Source organism: Pelodiscus sinensis, chromosome 16, assembly GCF_049634645.1.
Source record: "Pelodiscus sinensis isolate JC-2024 chromosome 16, ASM4963464v1, whole genome shotgun sequence".
Classification (NCBI taxonomy): domain Eukaryota; kingdom Metazoa; phylum Chordata; order Testudines; family Trionychidae; genus Pelodiscus; species Pelodiscus sinensis.
In genome coordinates this window covers 5,799,597-5,821,744 of record NC_134726.1, presented here as the reverse complement: position 1 = coordinate 5,821,744, position 22,148 = coordinate 5,799,597, and the positions used below count along the sequence as shown (strand labels likewise).

Below are 22,148 nucleotides of genomic sequence, written 5' to 3'. Positions count from 1 at the left end.
CTGAAGATTTGTAAGTCATCTTGACATATGGCATTTGTCTCAGACAGAGATGTTGCTGCAGGAGTTATGTGAGCCCCCATGGATGCGTTAGAAGGGCTTGTAACTATTTTATTGACACAACCTCAGTAGAGACCGTGGAAAGCTGTTATGACACTGAGCTGATCAACTGGCTAGTAAATGCCTGGCCAAAGACAGCAGGCTAGCTGCTATGTGAAGCTGATCATGATGTGTGCCTCAAGAGAAGAATGTGGTGTCAATTAATGCCATCATGAAAATGTACTAGCCCAGGCATGAATTCTGCTTTTATTTGGAATGTTAAGGGGTTACACAGTAAGCATTGCCTTTCCAGGCACTCTGCCCGGCCAGAGCAGCCCCCCGCCCGTGGTGCACCACCTTGAAAATATGTTCACTTTTAAACTAAAGTGGTGAATATTTTTAAGTTAGGCAAAATCTGGTCTCCTGTAACTTGTCAGGAACCTACATGTCACTAATTTGAATGTAACAAAGCAGATTGGATGGCTGAGAGTGGCTACAAACAGCAGTGCAATATCTAATAACTATGAATCGCAGCATGCAGTGCTTCCCCTTGATCTGAGTGAAAGGTCTCCTGGGCCTAGATAGAATGTCCACTTCTTTATGAAAAAGAAGGCAGTAACAAGCCAGATTAGGTCAAGGAACTGTATTTTGTTATTCCATGTAATGTGAGCTTCTGCTTTATTCCCGGAGTGAAACTGCCATTGTTTGGACTGTAGTGTGATCTTCCAGGAAGTAGATTTGGGGTGGGGAAAGGTCATGTTCATCCATTTCTTAACAGTTGAGAACCCTCCCCCTCCAAGAAAATGAAACCAGTCGTGTCCCCACCTCCCTTCTGAATCCTACTATGTGGTGTCATAAGGCCTACGCAGCTTAATTTATATATCTTCTGGCCACCTCGCGTGGGAAATGTTGCTATGGAATTCCATAATGTGCTTCCTCTTTGTCACATGCTTTGAGTACTGATACAGTTGAAATATTGCCATATTAAGTTTGATTGTTGTCATTGGAGTTAGCACATATTGAAAGGAAAGTAGTAAACACCTGAGCTGCTCTACAAACTGATGCGGGCCTTGCTGCTTTGAGTATGCTTCCTTCATGTTGTGAAAGTTTCCCCACCATTTCTAACTGACTAACTTTCTAAAAAATGAAAGCTGACAATCTGGAGAACAACTGAGAAGTCTGTGGCAACATGCCCCCCTGCTCTGACTAGTTATTTCCATGCACACTGTGTGGGATGCACCCATTTGGGGAAATACTGGAATAGAGCATGTTCAGTTTACCCCACATTTGTGTAAGTATATGAATTCCTCCTGGGTGCAGTGGCCTTGATTTCTCTTGAACTCATAAATGTGTTTAACTCCCAGTGTCAGTGAGTCCTGCACTCTTCCTTCTTGTCCACTGTTGCACTATTCTTGTACAGATGATGGTGAGGGAATTTAAAGGCCTGTGAAGTGGAAAATATTTCATGATGGTCTTCAAAAATGGTCTTATTTGTTATGCCAAAAAGGCTTTGGGGCTCTTACCAGAGACCATCTTTACCATCCTCCTTGTCTCTCCTCAGGACCTCACAATCCCTGAGTCGAGTACAGTGAAGAGAGTGATGACTGGAACAGTGGCTGGATTTAAGTGGCCTCCAGGTGTAAGTGAGGTAATTAAACTCTTAGCTTTCTTTTTATTAGCAGCGACTTGAATTAGAGGGACCTTTATGGGGCAGATATGCTGGGGACAACTCATTTGAGTCCCACATTTTCCTAACAGACTCTCTAATAATCTTCATAACCTTATGAAAATTATTAGACTCTATTATTAGAGTTTTTCATCCTCTATCAGAAGTGGCAAGCACAGCTTGTTTTTATGGTACTGAAGTGTAAGTGCCTCAGCTAGTCATTGTGTAGGTGAGGCTAATGTATAAATGAGCAAGTTTTGTTCCTCAATTAGCCAATTCCCTTCCCTCTGTGTCTGTGTATCTTGTCTGTATAGTTACTACATGGTTATTTGTATAATTCAGCCATATTCCTAATCTCTGCCTTAATTCCCTGTTTCTCCAATTTTTCCTGAGTTGGGATTACTCTGTCAGTTTGAAAGTAGGCAGGCAGAGAAAGGGAAGCAAATTGCTTTCTCAGACTGGGAAATGCTGCTGTCCATCTGGGAGTACAGGGGTATCAGTGCTGTGATAGCTCAATAAACCTCTGGTGTTGTTTCTCAGCCTGTGCTTCTCTGATTGCAGCCTGTGAAGGATGGTGACCCACATTTCCATCACTTCCTGCTCAGCCAGACAGAGAAGGTAAGCAAGCCTTCATAGCATAGGTTTAGGCAGACTGCATCAAACAGTTGGTGCATCTAGCTTGGCATCCTGCTTTCTACGGGTCTAATGTCTGCTTCAGACAGAGTGCACAATAGCTAGTCATTCATTAGGAGCTATGGCTATGAAATTCTTTCCTACCCCTTTAGTGATCCTCTTACTCCCTAGCCTTTGGACTTAAATGAATTTTGTTTTGGCTTTTATAGACAATAAAAGTGATCCAGCCACATGATTTGACTCTATAAGCAGCAATGAACTCTCCATGTGAGAGGTGGCATTTCCTATGCCAAGTAACCCATTTATTTATTTTTTGTCTTATTGGATGGTTGATCTGCTAATTCTTTCATCTGGGTTCAGCTTATTGATTCAGGTCCTGAATAAGTGAATGGAGTAAGTAGGAGAGCATTACATCAAACTTCTTGCCCCTTGGGAAATGCGGTCGAATAATGCCAAGAAAGTCAGGTTGTCATGTGGGATTTTTATCATCAGGCAGTGAAGATCAAGATTTAAAAGGTCAAATAAAGGAAAGTGGGTTTGTATCCAGGAAGGAATCTAGGGGGAGACAGCTAGATTAAGGGCCAATAATTGTAGATTCTAACAGATTGCTATCTTAATCTAGATAAGCTCACAAAACAGCACAGGGAAACAAAACCTGTATCACACTCCATTTGTTAAATCAACCCCCCCCCCCCCCACACACACACACACACCCACACCTTCTCCCTTACTAATAAGGATTCTGTTTTTCTAGCCATCAGGGACACACTGAATGTAGGTGTCAGGCAGCGTGTCCTGCAAGAGGCTAGTTTGCGTTCTCTGAAGGAGAAGGGTTTACGGGGGAGGGAGGGTCCCCTCTTTTATGCAGTGTCATATGTGTGAACAGGTAAGTCCTCTACGCTGTAGACCTGCACTCACCCTTGGTGTGAACTGTTGTAAAGCTAGTAGGCATATAATACCTACGTTAGAAGAGAGGGTGAACAGCCTGAATAAAAGCATTAGGAATCTTGATACACAGCATTGCAGGAAAGTTGTGGGCTTTATTTTCTGTTAGGGGGAGGAAGGTAGAGGTCTCTTCCTATTTTCAGTTCATGGTGTGCACATGAGTTGCCTCTTCTGTCTTTGTACCAAAGACATGGTTGGTTTGTTCTGTAGATGGCTAGATAAAGCAAAAGAGTATTGACCTTGCTCTAAATATGTTTTTCTCCTCTTCATGCAGCCAGCTGTCTGCTATCAGGCAATCACTAAGAAGCTGAAGGTGTGTGAAGAGGTATGGCAAACTGGCCTGTTGTCTTATTCTTCCTGGCTGTGTCTAGACTACATGCCTCTGTCGTCAGAGGCATGTAGATTAGACACATAGGCAAAGGCAAATTAAGCCACGATTTAAATGATCGCGGCTTCATTTAAATGTACATGGCTGCCGCGCTGAGCCGACAAACAGCTGATCAGCTGTTTGTCTGCTCAGCGCGCTAGTCTGGACGCTCCCCTGCCGACATCAAAGCCCTTTGTCGGCAGCCCCGTTATTCCTCGTGGGATGAGGTTTACCGGGACTGCCGACAAAGGGCTTTGATGTCGGCAGGGGAGCGTCCAGACTAGCGCGCTGAGCGGACAAACAGCTGATGAGCTGTTTGTCGGCTCAGCGCGGCAGCCATGTACATTTAAATGAAGCCGCGATCATTTAAATCGCGGCTTCATTTGCCTTTGCCAAAACAACAAATCTACATGGCTCCATCGACGGAGCCATGTAGTTTAGATGTACCCCTTTTGTTGAGGTCTGGCAGCTCTGCAAAAGCAGGAATATCTTGTGTCTTGTCTTCACAGGAAACAGGATCCACCTCCATCCAGGCAGCAGACAGCACAGCAGTTAATGGCAGCATCACTCCTACTGACAAAAAGTAAGTCCCCCATGTGTACCAAGAATCTGTCTTCTCTCTCCTGCTGCTGCTGGACTTTTTCTCTTCCTCCATCCTCTTCCTCTTTCAGGTGGACCTGGGGAAGTAGCCACTGGCTCTACTGAGAGACAAGGTGGGTGAGGTAATATATTTTATTGGCCCAGCTGGTGTTGGTGGAAAGGACAAGTTTTCAGGCATCTGAGTTACTTCTCCAGCCGAAAGAAGAGCTCTGTGAGCTTGTCCTTTTCACCAATATAGTTAGTCAAGTAAAATATATTACTCACCCTCCGTATGTGTCTGATATCCTCAGACCAACATAGCTACCACAGCACTGCAAACAGTCATGATCATCCTGTCAGAATCAATACATTTTCCATCCCTCCCCACTGTTTTTGCAATACAGACTGTCCCTGTGTGCAACTATCAGTAATGGGAAACAATTAACACATGAGGATGCGGGTGCTGAACCATGAAATAGCTCAGCAAGAGGTCGTCAGGGTGCTCTTAGGAGGTCTGAGTTTTGCCTGATCCTGTCACGTTTGTTGTGTGACATGGCATGACATTACACAGACGAGCACATCTGAGTGCAGTGTGGGCTGTAAAAGTAAAATGGTGTCACCCTCCAGCAATGTCTGGCAGATGACCAAGTTTGTTTGATCACTAGCTCAGTCCACTAGAAGACAAGAGGAAGAGGGCGGTGCTTCCTCCCTCTTTGCAGGAGCACGTGACTCTTCTGGTTTCTTCTAACGTTCCCTTCTCCTTTCTAAAGTGACAGGCGCCAGAGCTGAGCTTCCTGTTTCACTCTGACTTCTGTCCTGTTGTTTGCTGTTAGATTGGTTCTTTGGGGATGTCAGTTTTCAGCCTTACTCAAGGGGACCCAAAGGAGAGATGAAGTTATTCAGGTAAAACCCTTTCCCTGAAGAGCAGGAGTCGGGAGGATAGCGCTTCAGCTGTGCGAAACGGAAGTGAACAAATGCTGTTGCTGAAGGAGTTAGTGATTCACTCCGACCGTTATACGTTGATTTGCTTCAAAAGCAGCATGCACAACCAGCTGTGATACAAAAGACAGAGATGTAGCTGAAGCTGAAATGCGTCTGCTGTGGCTTTGCTTCTATATCATGGATGATGGAGAAGCAGTTTTTAGTGTGTAAACTCTGAAGTGTAATTTAAATCTGCACTTTTCAGGGTCTTCTACCACCTGCCATTTTGCTGCAAACTGGCATGATAGTCAGGATCCCTGGAGCCACAGCTGCAAAGAAGTCCCTATTCTATAGTAATAGGGAAGGAACTTTTGCCATGATATCTATAAAAATCTTGACAACCGTTAAGCAGATGGTGTGCTGAGATCACTGCCAATATTGTCCATTGTTACCTTGCGCTCTCTTGAGTTCCAACCTGCTGTTCATATATGCCTAAACCCTGCCTTTGGAAATAGGTGGCATCTTAAAATGCTGGTATACGGCCTATGAGTGCATAACCCAAGCTCCTGGTCTGTTGGACTTTCATCATGGGATCTGCAGTATTTTCAGAGGTGTCAGAGTCTGACATCTGTTGTGTCTGTGCACTCCCTTTTTTTACTGACGTGTCCTTCTTTTCTCCAGGATAGGATTTCTAGGTCTTGGCCTGATGGGAAGTGGCATTGTCTCCAACTTACTAAAAATGGGTCACACGGTCACTGTATGGAACCGGACTGCTGAGAAAGTAAGTGTATCCATGAGAAGGGGTGGGGAGGAGTCTCTCACAGTGGGACCTGTTCACGGTAGGGGTGTTAGAATATAGCCATTTAAACGATTAACCGATAAGCCTAGGCTTATCCATTAATCCAAATGACTACATGCAGCCCACTCCCCCCCCCCCCCCCCACTTTGCTGCCTGTGTATCAGAGGCTGCAAGGGGGGGAAGCGGGAGCCAGTTGGAGCCACCTGCCCCGCCTCACCCTGCTGCCTCCCACAGAGGCAACATCATGGGGGCTGGTGCTCTGGGGGAGCTGGCTTGGAAGCTGGCTCCCCACAAGCACTGGATCCTGCAGAGCCACCTGCCCTCTGTGAGAGGGGCAGCAGCACGGGAGAGGGCGGGGGGCAGGCAGGAGCCGATACTCATGAGGAGCAGGCTTTTAAGAGGCAGCAGAGGAGGGGCTGGTGGGAGCCGGTGCTCAGGAGAAGCCAGTTGGCTCCCACAAGCACCAGCTCCACGGAACCACCTGCCCCCCTGCACTTCAGCCTCTGTCCTCAGCAGGTCCGGGCTTGCTGTGGACAGAGTCTGCTCTGTGGGATGCCAACGCAGCCCCTATCTGTGGGGAGCTTGGTCCCCTTATGGACAGGGATGGCAGGTGGGAGCTAGTTTGCGCAGGGAGCCAATATTTAAACCAGCTCCCATCACGGGCCGTCTCGGTCTCCAATTCTGTGCTGCTGCTTCCAGATCAGAGTCAGTAGGGCAGGGGGCTCCCCAGGAGTGGAGCCGGGAGAGCACTGGCTGCTGACCCCCGCACCCAGGGAGTATTTTAGTAACTGTGTAACAGCTAAAAATTGTTGCGGCTACATGATTACTAAAATACGTGATATCTAACATCTCTAGTTCAAGTGCCCTTATGGCAAAACTCTGCGTGCACCTGCTTGGAGGAATTGAATTTAAAGAGCCCTTGTGTGACTATATTGGGCTAGAACAGAGTATGAAGCTACACAGCTAAGAGGTATTTAGGCAAGCTCATTGAGAGATGTGCCATTTGGATAGGACTCTCCATCCCCTGGCACCCTATTTGCTATTCAGGAAACTAATCACCAGAAACTAATTCAAGAACAGCTGATTGGCCATATAATGTTAGTGCAGAGTATCCAGCAAACTATTTTCTTTCCCCTTTTGTGGCTCTGGGGAGGCGGGAAACCACACGCTATTTTGACTCCAAAAGAACAACTGCATCAGTGTGACACTGTTAGTGGCAGTAGAAATCATTTGATCAGCACAATTCATAATGTCCTAGCAAAGTGACAGGTTAGGATTTAAGTTCCTTAAAGTGTTCATCAATATTGAGCTTTGCCTTTTTTCATTGTGTGAGGGAAGAGGAGTAGAAGAGTGGGGTGGGGGTGAGAGAGAGAGAGTGAGAGAGCTGCTTTTTTCATGAGATCGTGCCCTACAGTGATGTGCACATACAAAAGTGACCATTTTTCATATAGATCAAGAGACCACCTCTAAACACAGACAGTGGAATAAGACTGGCCAGCTGGAGAAGCAGCCAGTCTAATAAAAAAACACCCTAATCTGCTGCCTTCCTTGATCCCCCATTGTCATCACACTGGATATTCCTGCTGACAAAACAGGTGTCTGACAGTCATCTTCCAGGATTTCTCCCCTTCCTGCAAACTTGGGAGTTTCCAAATCTCCTATGAAGCCTCACAAGACATACCCTACCCCCACCCTGTTATGTGCGTTCAAAATGTTTTCCTCCTTTTGTACTCTGTCCATGCCTCCTGGGGTTCAGGAATTGTGCAGGAGGCACCTTGTGCATCAGAGTCTACACAGTAGTCTGTCCTGCTAATATGCCAGGCCTGTCTCGCATCAGGCTGGGTATGATGGATAAAGTTTGTGTGACAGCAGGAGCTTCCTTTGTGCTTCCTGCTCCTTACGTTTGGATCTGTGACTTTTGCAGTGTGATTTGTTCATCCAGGAGGGGGCACGGCTGGGAAGAACCCCCGCTGAGGTGGTCTCGACCTGTGACATCACCTTCGCCTGCGTATCAGATCCAAAGGCAGCAAAGGATGTAAGGATTATCTCTTTCTTTCCTAATGGGAGTGCAGCATAGAGTCCTGATTTGCCCAGCCAAACCCAAAGCCTTTGGACAGTCATGGAATACAAGACTCCTGGTGCCACTGAACACATCAGTCAGGACCATTCCAGGTGCCAGATAGTGCAGTAATAATTTTTCGAACCGTACATTGGTGTAGTCTGTACAATTATTTAAAATTACGCTCTGAGCATGATTATTTCTGGAAGTCTTCCAGTAGACCAGCACTGTAGAATCAGGCTTGTTTTAACTGCTGACTGAAGTTTTGGGTTTCTTTGCAGACACCCTATTGCTTTACCCCTTCTCTATTCCCACAGCTGGTGCTTGGTCCAAGTGGAGTATTGCAGGGTATACGCCCAGGGAAGTGTTATGTGGATATGTCAACAGTGGATGCAGATACAGTCACAGAACTGGCCCAGGTAATTGACATTCACCTGGTGGAATTCTTATTGTTTCAGGGAGTTAACTCTTCATGTGCCTGTCTTTTAAAATTATTTACTTCAAGGGGGATATTTCTGGGAAGAAAAATTATAACTTCTTTTAGCAGAAACTTTGGTTCCTGCCATATTTCCTTGTCCTGAAACTGGCTTTGGTCCAAGACTAAAAGCAGGAAGGACTGGTCGGCACAATAGTGCACAAAATTTAAATTGCTCAATTGTAAGGTTATATCTGTTGGTAATACCATTTATACTTCAGACTCTGGATCTACTATGAACTAATATGCTTCTGTGAGAAACAAAGATCTGGGAAGTCACTAGAACATCTATCAAAGGTCTGTAGTCACGAGCAGCCAAAGTAAAATTAAGACGATACCGTTCTTTGAATGCCAGGGTATTTCCATCTTCTTGACTTCTAAGTCCCCGTCCATATGCCCCTCCTAAGGCCAGGTCTACATTAGACCTGGAAGGTTGGGTTAAGGTATGCAACTTCAGCTACGTAACACATGTAGCTGGAGTTGGCTTACCTTAAGCCGAGTTTGGCGCCATCTTCACAGAGGGAAGCCAATGGGAGCAAACAGTCCCATTGGCTTCCCTTACTCCTCGTGATTGCAAGAAATACAGGCACCGATCAGAGCTACCCTCCGTGTTTGATTTAGCGGGTCTTAACTAGACCCGCTAAATCAAATGCCAGAAGATGGATCACTGGTGCAGCAAGTGAATAATACGTGACCTAATTTAGGATGGCACAGTGAAATAAATACACCAGCAAACAATAGTTTCTGTGAGTGGGGCCAGAGTCCATGGAATGTTTTTCTACTCAACCAACTCCTTTCTAGCACCTCTTTTTACCTTGCCATATAATGTGCACGTTCATTGTCCCACATTTCTTAGACTTTTTCAGTGGCTTGAGGCGTAGTCACACAGTTTCACATAATGAAACGTGGAGTCCTCTAGTCTAACTTTGGAGGGCGGGGAAACGCTAACAGAGATACAAGTACGTGGCTAAGGCAAGTTCCTGGGCAAAGGCACCTTTTGCACTACCCTGTATTGTATGGTGCCCTGAGTTTTGCAGCATTTTCATTCTTCATCTTATCTGTTCTATTCCTCATGCTACAAGCACCCTGCATGGTGTTCTTGTTTGCCATGCTGTCTACATAGTGTGTCTGTTCTGTTCATGCAAAGATAACCAGGGGATGTCCTCTTTGTTTCCAGGTGATAGTATCCAGGGGTGGCCGCTTTTTGGAAGCACCTGTCTCAGGAAATCAACAGCTGTCTAATGATGGGATGCTGGTGATCTTAGCAGCTGGAGATAGAGGTTTATATGAGGACTGTAGTAGCTGTTTCCAAGCAATGGGGAAGACCTCTTTTTTTCTAGGTAATTGAAACACCAGGGGCCTTGCAATTTCTCAGTCAGTGCAAGGAGCAGGATTTCCAGCAAGGAGTCTGAGGGGGACATATATCCTCTTTGCAGACACTGGTAAGAGGTTGAGCATATCAGCTAGTTTCCTAGTCGCTCTCATGAGGTAGTACAAGAAGCTGGACAGATATATGGTCTGTCTAGAATTGTGATGGGGCTTCTGAAGTTGGCTGAAGCTTCTGTTTCAAACTCTGGAACTATGTTTAGGGTGAGGTTTATGATTAGGGGCTCCATGAAGCTTTTTATTTCAGAACAACTTTTCATCAAGGTAAGTTTTTTCCTTCTTCCCCAGGACAGTGGCCTTAAGGGTCACCGATCTGTAAAACAGCGGGAAGGGGAAGCTATTAGAGCTAGGGGGGGAGTGTTGGGGAGGGGGTGTACCAGGAGCCTGCCATGCTGTGGAGGAATGTCCAATGGTCTGTCTCTTTCACAGGTGAAGTAGGCAACGCTGCCAAGATGATGCTGATTGTGAACATGGTCCAAGGTAGCTTCATGGCTACGATAGCAGAAGGCCTGACCCTGGCTCAAGTGACTGGTCAGTCCCAGCAAACTCTTCTGGATATCCTCAATCAGGGACAACTTGCCAGCATCTTCCTGGATCAGAAGTGCCAAAGTAAATTTCCTTCTTGTTTTTATCATAAGTCTTGGTAGTTGCCTTAGCCTAAGAACTGTAGACAGAGATGAAGTGGGGAAAGTAATGTCCCTTTGGCTGTCGGCCTGGGAGGCTGAGAATTTTCTGTTGCTGGCCCCTTTATATCAGACTTGACGTGAAAGGTTGAATTCTGTCTCCCAGCATAGCAAGGGCTTTGGAGGACAAAGCACCAATTCCACATCACCGGCAGCCAGTCTCCTTAGAACTGGAAGTAAGCAGTTCATTGGACAAGGTGACACATGAGATGGAAGGAAATCTGCCATAGGAACTGTTTGGAAGTCTGGACTCAGTTTGACAATCATGATAGTGAAATTTTGTTTTGTGACCGGGGGAGGTGCAGGGTAGGGACTAGGGAAGGAGTATCTTGGGAGCTGGGGACAGGAAGTAAAGATTTATGTAGAATTTAGGATTTAAAAAATGAATCGTGATTAAAAGATTGTGATTAATCACACTATTGACAATTGTGATTAATCATGTGATTAAAAATTATAGAATACTATTTAAATATGTTGGATGTTTACTTTTTCAAGTGTATTCATTTCAATTAGAACACAATGCAGTGTTCACTTTATATTTATTTTTGGTTACAAATACTTGCACTGTAAAAAATAAAATTTAATTTTTCAATTCACCTAATACAAGTACTGTAGTGGAGTTTCTTTACCATGAAAGTTGAAATAAAACAAGCTAAACCTTAGAGTCTACAAGCCCTCAGTCCTACTTCTCGTTCAGCCAGTTGCTCAGTCAAACATGTTTGGTTACAAGTTGAAAGACGCATGTTTGTTTTCATCATCTGGGGCAGATGGCACCAAAAGAGGTTGATTTTCTTTTTGGTGGTTCAGTTCTGTAGTCTCCGCATCACAGTGTTGCTCTTTTCAGTCTTGTGGAGCATACTCTATGTTGTCCCCCTCAGATTTTGGACAGCACTTCAGATTCTTAAATCTTGGGTTGAGTGCTGTAGCTAGTGTTAGAAATCTCACATTGGTAACTTCTTTGCCTTTTGTCAGATCTGCAGGGAAAGCATCCTTAAAACGAACACGTGTGGGTCATTTGAGACAGGGATCACATGACATATAGGCAGAATGCAGATAAAAGAGAACAGGAGACCTACAGTTCTCCCCCAAGCAGTTCAGTCACAAATGTAAGGAATGCATTCTTTTTTTAAAGGGTATCACCAGCATAGAAGCATGCCCTATAGAATGGTGGCCAAAGAATGAAGGGGCATATGAATGTTTAACATATCTGGCATGTAAATACCTTGCAACATGAGCTACAGAAGTGATATGTGATAACGATGTTAAAAATGTGGTTACTTTCCTAATCAAGTAGTCGACATATTTTTTTAGTCTATAAGGATCACCGTTACAGCGCTCAGTCTGGCTTGTGGGTCCCAGCATAACCTCTCCCACTGCCACTCTGTATTACAAGGGACAGGTGAGCCGGCACGCAGAGACACCAGTTGCCCAGTCCCTTGTAATGCAGAGCGGCAGCGGGGGAGGTTATGCACACAGACCCATGACCCGTGGGATCAGGGACTGAGCTGGCATCTCTGTGAATTGACTCCCCTGTCTCTTAATATTGCAGAGCCACAGCTGGGGAAGTGCGGGGGATACATGTAGTCAATAGTGCAAACCAATAAGCTCCTGCTTATCAGTTAGTTAACTGTTTGCTTACATCCCTAATATGCCAACACCTGTTCTCATTTTCAGGTGACATTGTAAATAAGAAGCAGGCAATACTATCTCCCATGAATGTAAACAAACTCGTTTGTCTTGGCAATAGGCTGAACATGAAAGAGGACTGAGTGGACTTGCAGGCTCTAAGTTTTACATTTTGTGTTTTGAGTGCTGTAAACAGTAAACAAAATTCTACATTTGTAAGTTGCACTTTCATGATAAGGAGTTAACATTACGGTACTTGTATGATGTGAATTGAAAAATACTACTATATCATTTTTACTGTGCAAATATTTATAATCCAATATTAAGTGAGCACTATAAACTTTGTATTCTGTGCAACAGAAATCAGTATATTTGAAAATGTACAAAAAGTCCAAATATATTGAATATATTTTAATTGGTATTTAAGTGTGATTAATCATGATTAATTTTTTGAGTTAACTAATTCATCGATAGCCCTAGTAGCATTCCACACCATTCAGGTTTTTCAATTTATAGTCTGATTTTGGTCTCTCTTTACAGATATCCTACAGGGAAACTTTAAACCTGACTTCTACCTGAAATACATCCAGAAGGATCTTAGATTAGCCATTGCACTAGGTGATTCTGTCAACCACCCAACTCCCATGGCAGCCGCAGCCAATGAGGTAAGTTGCTCAGCCTCTCTTTGGACCTGTCTCCTCCAGGGCAGAGAGGCTGCTTCTCAACAAGAGGGAAAATCTAGAAGGGAGAGACGGTAAAGGGATTGAGGTATACCTTGTAGTATGGTGGATGAGAGAGAGACTTGGGGAGAAGTGAGGTGAGTTTGGGAACTGTATAGGTCATTTGTGATCAGAGAAGGTGACAAAAGTACTACAAGTTCTATATGTTCTATTCTGTGCTGCACGCATTGCACTGGGTAACTAGAACAATGCTCTGGTTAGTGATGGCTACTGCCAGGGAGAAGCATAACTGATCCCGTGCCCCTTTCTCTTCTCCAGGTATACAAACGAGCGAAAGCATTGGACCAATCAGACAATGACATGTCTGCTGTGTACAGGGCCTACATCCACTAGGCTGCACCATTCTTACTGTTAATACCATGATTATTAATTAATATTATGATGATACTGGGTTTTAACTCTGGACCAGTCCATCTGTGTCTCCATTTCCTTTTATACACAAACTTTGTTGAGATCTGCCACAAGGGCAGCTGCTGTGGTGAACCTTCCCCTGGTGGCACAAGGGGGAGGAGGGGCTCAGATTGTTGCAGTCTGATTAGAAAATCTATGCCATGCACTGACATCACGGAACAGAATGGTGGCGGCTGGTTCAGAAGCTCTGAGGCAATTCAGCCAGAAATCTGCTGCTTGGCTTTTTATTTCCTCTTTTGTACGCTTGTCTGAGATGCTGTTTCTAACAATTGCTTCTCTCCTTTCCCATGGGTAACATACACTTTGGCCTCTCTGCATCGAGGGACAGTTGTAATGCATCCCATCTACCTGTGAATATTGGTAGAACCTGAAGTCCCTGTTGTGGGGTGAGAATTGCTCCTGTTCATCACCCACTGCTATAAGACAGTTCTGCAGGTTGATGGGGCTGTGTGAGTAGGTTGCATGCAACACTATCGTCATCCCCCAGCACCTTGATGGAGGAGCTTCTCATACGGATGGGAAAAGCAAACTGCATTCATGTCTTCCCCTCTACAGATAACTCTGGCTTAGGGACCACGGGCCATGGTGGATGAGAGATTCTGATATAAACGCAGCCTCCTAAAAGGCTAATCACAGCTGCACATCACTGTAAACAGTGTTAAAAGATTTATAGGGGTTGGCTTAAAAATCAGATGTAAAAATTCAAAGATTAAAATTGAGCCCGAATTTGTTTTTCTTGGTGAAAAAACCTTGAGGTTCTTCTGGCCCTTATTTTATGTGGATTTTTTTTAATTACCTGCAACCTTTTTCCTGACAGTTATTTAAATAAATGCTTCTTGGGTTCTGGCAGTATCACAAGAAGAGCCATGATCTGACCAACGGGCTATAGGAATGATCATGGGGCCAGGAGACAGAAAGTCACACAGTTCCAGTCCATGCTCTTCCTCTGGCCTTCAGGTGGCCATTTTAGCTTGTTGCCTCAGTTTCCACATGTGTAAAAATGGGATTGATATTAACCTACCTCACAGGGATGTTGTGAGGCTTGATTAGTGAACCTGTAAAACATGTAAAATTTCACGTACAAATGCTGAGTGTTGCTGTTGTGGGCAGCACACTAGCAGAGCATAATATCTCTTGCTTGGCAGAAACCCACATTTAAGAAAGCCTTGGTAAATAGAATGTGGGTCTAAGAGTGCCGTGAACTTGAGCCTAGAGGTGTTGGAACTATGAATGGTGGAAGTGAAATTAAAAGAATGCAAAAATTGTGAGTGCCGAAGGTGAAGCAAGTCAGAGTGCAAACAAGGCCCCGATCTGTAAAAACACAGATCTTTGTTGTTTTAATTCACTCAGTATTAGTCGTTAGGGAGGGTTCTTGGATTTTTGACTCAAATTAATAAAACACCATGAACTAGTTTTATTCGCTGAGATCACGCCCCCAACTCCTTAGGTTGGGTATCCCTCTCGACTCCCTTTATGCTGGAATTCAGAAGTGCAGAAAGAAAAGCAGGCTATGTTCCATTGGATTAAGGGCTGCTTGTCCTCCTGCTGCCAGATCCTTTTGGTTGCATTGGCTAAGAACAAACCACCTACTTTGGCATTGCTGTCCCCTTCTTCATTAACAGCTACTTAGGGGCTGCAGTATTGTTTAGGGAAACCTCTGATTCTGGGCTGGGGATTTCTTTGGTTGAAGCAGATGCCTTGCCTGCAGTGGGATCTATGAAGCTGGGGGTCTGGTTCATTAAGAGGTGGGATGTATCAGGCATACATTATGGAATAGAACATCCAACTCCTCTCTAAAGCTCCCCTTTGAAATGCTTCACCTTTTGTGATGACCCATTACTGTTTGTGAGCTAACATTTTATTACACATCCAATGGTAAGCATCTCCCTGCAGTAAGATATCCTGTTACACATCACTTTGTGCACAATCTTACGTATACGTCTACTCATGAAAACCAGTCATCCTGCACCTAGGTATTCTACATTAAATGTACTCGTAACCTTACCTGCTATTAACTATCAGTCTGCTTTTAACATCTTGTATGCACACTTTACAACCACAATAAATCTCAAGTCAGCATTTAAAATCCTTGGTTAAACACATCACTGTTGTACGATGGTGCACAGCTTATGTCAGTTTAAGGTATGTGGGAAAAGTTACTCACCTTGTCAGTGTTCGGTAGATGGATCTTAGAATTTATTCTCCAAGGTGTCTCTGCAGGGTCACTTGAGAACTGAGCCAGTGCAATAGAGGGCTCTTATAATGTCCTTGCTGAAGCCTCTTGGAATACATTTAGGATGAATGGATCTGAGCCAGTGTAGTCAAGGATCTCCCTGCATTATACTCTGGAACCAGCTGGGGAGAAGGGAATTCTTAAATCTTGTGATCTGTGCGTTCTAGTGAATTCAAAGAATTATACATAGGGAAAACAGTTCCTGGGTCACTGCCCTTCTGCAGGTTCGTTTTGTCAAACATTCATGTTCTCAAACTGGGGATCAGAATGTACATGGGAGTGGCAGGGCAGAGCAGCAAAACACTGTAATTTATCCTGTAAAAACTGAACTGCAGCTCTTTAGCTAGATGGATACAGAACTGCTGGAGGGTGTGGTGTTTCCGGTAGGACATTGCAATTATTGATACACAAGGGAACAGAGAGCGCACTCTGACGTAGACATGAAGCATAGGGGAGGGGAGGAAATGGCAAAAAGTGGACTGTTTCAGATGCCATTTCAGGTTCTGGCCCAGGAGTCAGTTTCAAATGGATTCTTATATGTATCTGTCTCTGACCAGGAATTCCATTCTGTTGCAGGCCTGAGACATGAGCGGGTGGGAAGGGGGGAAGCTGTGGATTGAGAGATGCTATAATGAAAATGGCTAGTCAATGTTGTCTTAATATTGTTGGCAATTCTGTAAAGATCCTTTTCCTGAGGATTTCTGTTTTAGCAATTTTGCTTTATTTTTGACTCCCTCCTTTTTAAAAAGAAAATGTGACACTTGTGAACAGCTTGTAAGAAAAGCAGTTTCCTTTTGTTTCCTCAATGACAGATCCTATAGGTAATTAAGATTGTGAATTTTTATTTTTTGCCTTGTTTTTAATTAACGTTTGTCATTCAGAATAGGATGTGTGATAATGTTTAAATGGCAAAACAAATTTTTTTTGTGCAATTAACAAAGCTACTGGCAAAAGAAAATAAAACCTTTCTTGGTAACACAGTGTTCCAGTGGTTGTTTCCAAGGCCCTCTCAAGTCCATCCTGCGGTGCTAGGGGACTATATGCCACTCTCCACTCCACACACAGATTGTCACTCATCGGCCAGAAGGGTCATTTAGAATCCTGATCCTGCAATGGGTTGACCCCTGTGCCTTAGTGGAACCTCAGTGAAGTCCCCAGCGTAGGTGGAGCTAATTGTGGGATCGAGGCCCAGTATAGGGCTGATAAATACAAAACTGTCCTGATGCAACAATTATTTCTCCAGACAGCGACTCCCAATCATGCAGTTTCTGCACACCCACAGGAGGCTGGCAGTGCAACTGCTTCCAGCCATGGAGAATTTCCTTCGTCCGGATTATACTCGTATGAAATCCTATTATTTGCATGGCATAAATGGTGAGGAGCTTTCCAGCCAAGCTGTGAATATCAGATCCATTAACTGGAGAGCTTAAAATCTAGAGAGGAAGCTGCAAAGCGCAGTGACCCTTGGAATTCTGATATTGTCGCGCTTCCTTATTGCTAAGCTCAGAGCTGAAAGCCTCTGCTGTTGCATCAGTGGGATTTGTAAAGTTGTGTTTTAAAAGAATTAAGAACTTAAAAAATTGGATGGTAACACATCTGAATCCCAGGGATGTCTGAAGCTGGTGGTATTCTAAACTCAAATGGCTTTCAGCCATGCCACTATCTGCTTTCATAGCATCACACTGACTCATCAGACATTCTAGGCTTCAGAATGTCGATGGGGGTTATGTGCTGGTAGGGTGGCTGTGCTGATGTGTGGGAGTGGTTTTGTGCTAAGGAATGTTGTGTGGATTTGTGCAAGTGCTGAATGAGGGGGGTAGGCTGCAGTGAAAACATACGTTTGGGAAAACTGTTTTGTGCGGGGGTGATGTGCTGGGAGATTTGTTTGTGACACTGGCAAATGAGTGTGCGCTATGGCGAGGGGCTGTGTGTTTGGGATTATTGTGTATGCTGGATGTAGTGACTTGATCTTGGGACTATGCCGGGAGATTTGCATTTATTTGTGTGGCTCACAGCTGCCTGGGGTAATGCATCTTCTATCTAATTGTTGCATGCAAATTTGCCAAGAGCAGTGGTTCACCAACTTATTTGCTCAGGCTCCTTTCTTTGTGCCTGCCGTTGTTTGTTCTCCCCCACCACTACCTGCCTACATGTATGTATATAGCTGCCCAGCAGCAGCTCAGAGGTAAGGGTGGCAACGAGAAGTGATCTTTGCAATCACTTTTCACAGCAGATCTAGTGCCCCATTGGCCACACTTACTCCTGCTCTGCTGCTGCCACCCTGGTCTGACTGCTGGAGCCTGCTTCTTCCAGGGAAGGGATTTGGTGGGGGAGAGGAACATGAGCCTGTGCTGCCTCAGTGAAGGAAAAAAGGGGGGGAGCCTGAGGCCAGCTGGTAGGGCTGTTCCCTTTATCTCCACCTCCTGCAAGTGCATGGCCCTTCTACACAAGCCCCAGCCACCTTTTCCAAAACCGAAAACCCTACCACTCGTCCCTCTACTGATGCATTCCCATGCATGCCTTCCTTGGGAGGCCCACCCGTAGCTTGGGAACCACTGCTGTGGAGTAGGGAGTGGGAGGGGAGATGGCGTTACCTGTGATATCAGTGGTCTGGGTCTCTTGGCCTGGCCTAGCAACATGCCTTACCATAGCTGTACCCTTCAGGGGTGTAATGTCACGTCCACGTGGCTGAGAACAAAACAATCCCACAGTCTCAGGCCATGAATCCCAGTGCTGACTCAACTCAGGTTGTGAACGCGCACAGCCCTCCATCCTGTACCTGCTACCCTTGCTTCAAGCCGACTGAGCCAACACAACAGGCTTCAGAGTAAAATCCAGTCACAGTTCTTCCACCTTGCAGAGACTGCGTAAGGAACTGGTAATGGCTGAGGGCTGCAACAAGTGGTTCAGCAGCACCAGGGTGGTCTATTTGAAATGAATGGCAGCTTCTGATAGATGAGACCCTGCATCTTAAAACTGCCACCATTAGGTGACACTACGTGGGACCCTCGATAGTGATATTGGAGTGAAGCCAAAGACTTGAGTGGCTCATGGAGCCTAAACTACTCCTATTAAACCCAGAGATGGTGCCCCAGCTCCCTGTGAATAATCTTTTATTGCTGATGACCATGCAGTGCCTGTTCTTTGGCTAAATAATGCTGGATCCCAAATTGCTAAATCTCACACCAGAAATGGATCTGATACATTGAAGAGGCTTCACAGCCTTGCTGTGTTCCAGTTTGTCCCACGTTCGTGATGGGATCTATAACATGAGTCTTCAGAGCAAAGAAGCAGCCAACCTTCAAAGGAACTCTAATGCATAAATGTTCAGCTCTCAAACTTCTGGGTGGCTACCATTCTGCCTCCTGAAAAGCAGCCCCTGCCTTGTCTGTGCTGAGATCCCTGAGGCTAGCACTCAAGCAGCAGAGAACACCTCCAAGCAACACACGTGATACTCTGGTGAACTTCCAAAATCTCTGGAGACGCTTTGGACAATATCCCAGCTAGTTTGGAGGCTTTATCGTTGTTACAACGCAGTCAGAGGTGCAGGGGGAATGGCAAGGGTAGAATTTCCCATCCCATCTCTAATCTTATGCATGAGCAGTGGGTGTCCCCTATGTTGGAACACTTTTTGGCCATGTAAATTGGCATCTCTTGCCTGGCATACACTAGAAAATAGGTCTGGGAAAAATCCACACTCCTGAGCAATGTAATTAAGGCAGCCTAAATCCCTGTGTAGACAGTACCAGGTCAATGGAAGAATTCTGTCAATCTAGCTACAGCCTCTCCTGGAGGTGGATTACTGCCTCCTATTAGCATAGTAATGTCTCTAGGGTTGGAAGTGTAGAAAACCCCCAGTAAGTGTGAATTCACTTACATTTTCAGGCCTGATGCAGGAGATCAAACTGACTTAACTTCCTGAGGATGTTATGGTACTGTTAACATGCAAGGAGTCTTATACTAGTTCTGTGCTATATCCTGTAACAACAGCTCAGTAACATTTCTGTAGGGTTTTATGGTACCATCCTTAACTACAACTGGAACAACCTAGACTTCTCATGTTACCTTTTAGCTAATAGCGATAGCAATAAGTCAGACAAACTGCTGAGGGATGGCAGTTCTTAGAAAGTTCAGCCTTGCTTTGTCGACCGATCAATAGACAGGCTGACTTGGTAAACCACATCCTGTGCCACCCCAGCACTGGGGCTGCCAATACTAATAAAAAAAGTCCAGTGACAACGGCTGCTTTAAAACAAACATTCCCCTGCAATGTTTGGAACCTTAACATTGCAGCAGCACGAGCTAGTAGGTGCAAGTGGCTGCAAATCAAGTGGAATGGCTTTCACTTTAGTTAGTGGACACTGAGAGAAATGCAAAATGGCAACCAGCCGAAAGCAACAGATGGTCAAGATCTCTTAAAATTCCTTTGCTTTTAAACATTGCCAAGAACTGGCTTTTACTTTACATTTTTAGAAACTTTACCAAGGGAAGGGGGTGCAGCTTGATAACCTCACATTTTAAGAACTTGTCCCTATCCGCCTTTCCTTTACTCATACCACAGTTCAAACACCATCTTGTTTTTTTGCCTGCTAGGAATCCAAAGCAAGTACAGAGCCAGTATGAAGGAGCTTTCAAGTAATGTTAATTCTGGACTGTTAAAGCTTCAGCGCTCACGTTAGAAACACCGTTCGTTCTCTGCTGGGAGAGTGCAACTTTGCTGCATCCAGGAAATGCGTGTTTTTTTTTTTTTTTTTTTTTTTTTTTTTTTTTTTTTGCAGAAGAGCAAACACACTCTATCAGGGAGCTCTGTATACTCATTCTAAGAGGAATAAGGGCTCCGCCAAAAGAGGAGGCTTGGGGCCAAATGGCAGAAAATCCTCTTCCGAAAAAGCTACGCGAAGTGTGCAGCACAATTTGCATAGCTTTTTTTGATGAGTGTAGTCTACACCAGTAGTCCCCAATGTTTTGGGGCTGCCGGGCACCTGGGGGTGGGGCTGCTCACACACCCCGCGTCCAGGGGCAAGGCTGCTCATGGGCCACGTGCTTGGGGGCGGGGCCAAGCATGTGCCGCGTGCCGGGGCTGGCACCAGCATGGGCCGGGACCCCGGCCAGGTGCCGCCCAGGGGCCGTGCACTCAGGGGCTACCCAGGTTCCGCGCACCCGGGGCTGGCACCAGCATGTGCCGCGCACCCAGAGCCAGGGCCGGCACTGGCATGTGCTGCGACCCCAGATGGGCCGCCCAGGCGCCGCATGCCCGGGGCTGGCACTGGCATGTGTCGTGACCCCGGGGTAGGGGCTGCCCCTGCGCCTGGGGCTAGCACCTGCCACATGCCCGGGGGCAGGGCCAGCCCAGATTGCTCTGTGGGCACACATAAATGGCCCGGCGGGCACCATGGCGCCCGCGGGCACCGCGTTGGGGACCACAGGTCTAGACCAAGCCTCAGTCAAGTCAATGAACGCTGATGGGTTAAATATTATTAGTTTTGTAAATTCAGAAAGAAAACAGCTTTCAGGGGCAAATCTCTGAACTGGACATTTCAGGATATTAATATAGACAGTAGAGGAAGGTTCAGCCTAATAAATTTTGATCATACCTGGAAGATGGTCGCCCCCAACTAGTTCATTTTGGCTCTGCATTCACACAAGCCTGTATTTAAATGTAATAATGGTGCCTAGATGAGAACTAAGGACCTGAGGTTGGAAGGGAGAGGCTGCCCCCAGGAAAAACTATTAAGCCGCCCTCCCAGAACAAGATAAGACACTAACCCCAGGAGAAGGCAGAGCTGTGGGAGGGGTGCTAATGCACTCTCCAGAATATACTGTGCAGTCAAATCTTCTATTATGCTACCTTTTTAAATGACTGGATGAATATCTGGCATGATAAATGTTATTGTGAGACAAGGTAGGAAAGTTAGTATATTTTACTGGGCCAAATTATATTGGTAAGAAAAAGAAGTTCTTGAACTACACAGAGTTTTCCCCAGAGCCGGGACCGGTACTCGGGCTTTCTCTGAACCAGTAGTTCTCAAACTGAGAGTCAGGTCCCCAGCATGGCTCATGATCCCATTTTAACACGGTCACTGAGACTGTTTGCTCTGAGCCCTATGAAGTCAAAAGCCCAGCCCTTACTGTTGCTTCAGAAGTTGACATCAGCTGAGAGAGTATTCTAAATAAACTTGGCCAAACGATGTCTTCTGAATATGCTGTTTGATGAATGTTATACTTCTTTTCACTGAATAATTCATTTAAATTGCATATGGTGGTAACAGATGCACTCCATAATAGTGAATAATGTATTAGATACTCTTTTTTGTAGGTAGCCAGCTCTGAATATTGGCATATTCACTCTAGGCATTTCACTTTGCTTCTAAGTTAATACTCATCTAGGGTGGTTAGAAGAAATCTCTTCTGCACAAAGGTCTTCTCCTGCTTGCTTGTTCCCATGACGTGGGGGAGATCTGTCCGGCAGCTGTGATGAAAGCCAATGCAAGAGCAGAACAAAATCTCATCCTGGAAGCATGGGTAAGAGCTGTGCTGTTAAAGGAATTAGATTTGCCCTTCCCCTTTTAAGAAACCGTACAGCAGCTAA

General features: G+C 45.3%; 1 protein-coding gene across 7 annotated transcripts in view; it reads left to right on the top strand.

Moving 5' to 3' along the window:
* GLYR1 (glyoxylate reductase 1 homolog) overlaps positions 1-16,535 on the top strand; it is a 30,608-nt gene extending 14,073 nt beyond the window's left edge. For 4 of the 7 annotated variants that reach the window (XM_075899238.1, XM_075899232.1, XM_075899236.1 and 1 more), the window contains 11 exons: positions 1,598-1,684; positions 2,264-2,320; positions 3,555-3,605; positions 4,157-4,230; positions 5,829-5,928; positions 7,871-7,981; positions 8,323-8,424; positions 9,658-9,820; positions 10,296-10,475; positions 12,716-12,840; positions 13,174-16,535. In XM_075899238.1, the coding sequence (XP_075755353.1) occupies positions 1,598-1,684; positions 2,264-2,320; positions 3,555-3,605; positions 4,157-4,230; positions 5,829-5,928; positions 7,871-7,981; positions 8,323-8,424; positions 9,658-9,820; positions 10,296-10,475; positions 12,716-12,840; positions 13,174-13,248 (1,125 nt within the window). In that variant the 3' untranslated portion in view covers positions 13,249-16,535. Of the gene's footprint in view, positions 1-1,597; positions 1,685-2,263; positions 2,321-3,554; positions 3,606-4,156; positions 4,231-5,828; positions 5,929-7,870; positions 7,984-8,322; positions 8,425-9,657; positions 9,821-10,295; positions 10,476-12,715; positions 12,841-13,173 lie in introns of all 7 variants that reach the window. The other 3 variants (XM_075899235.1, XM_075899234.1, XM_075899233.1) reach the window with 3 other exon arrangements.
* The last annotated feature ends 5,613 nt before the right edge of the window (positions 16,536-22,148 follow it).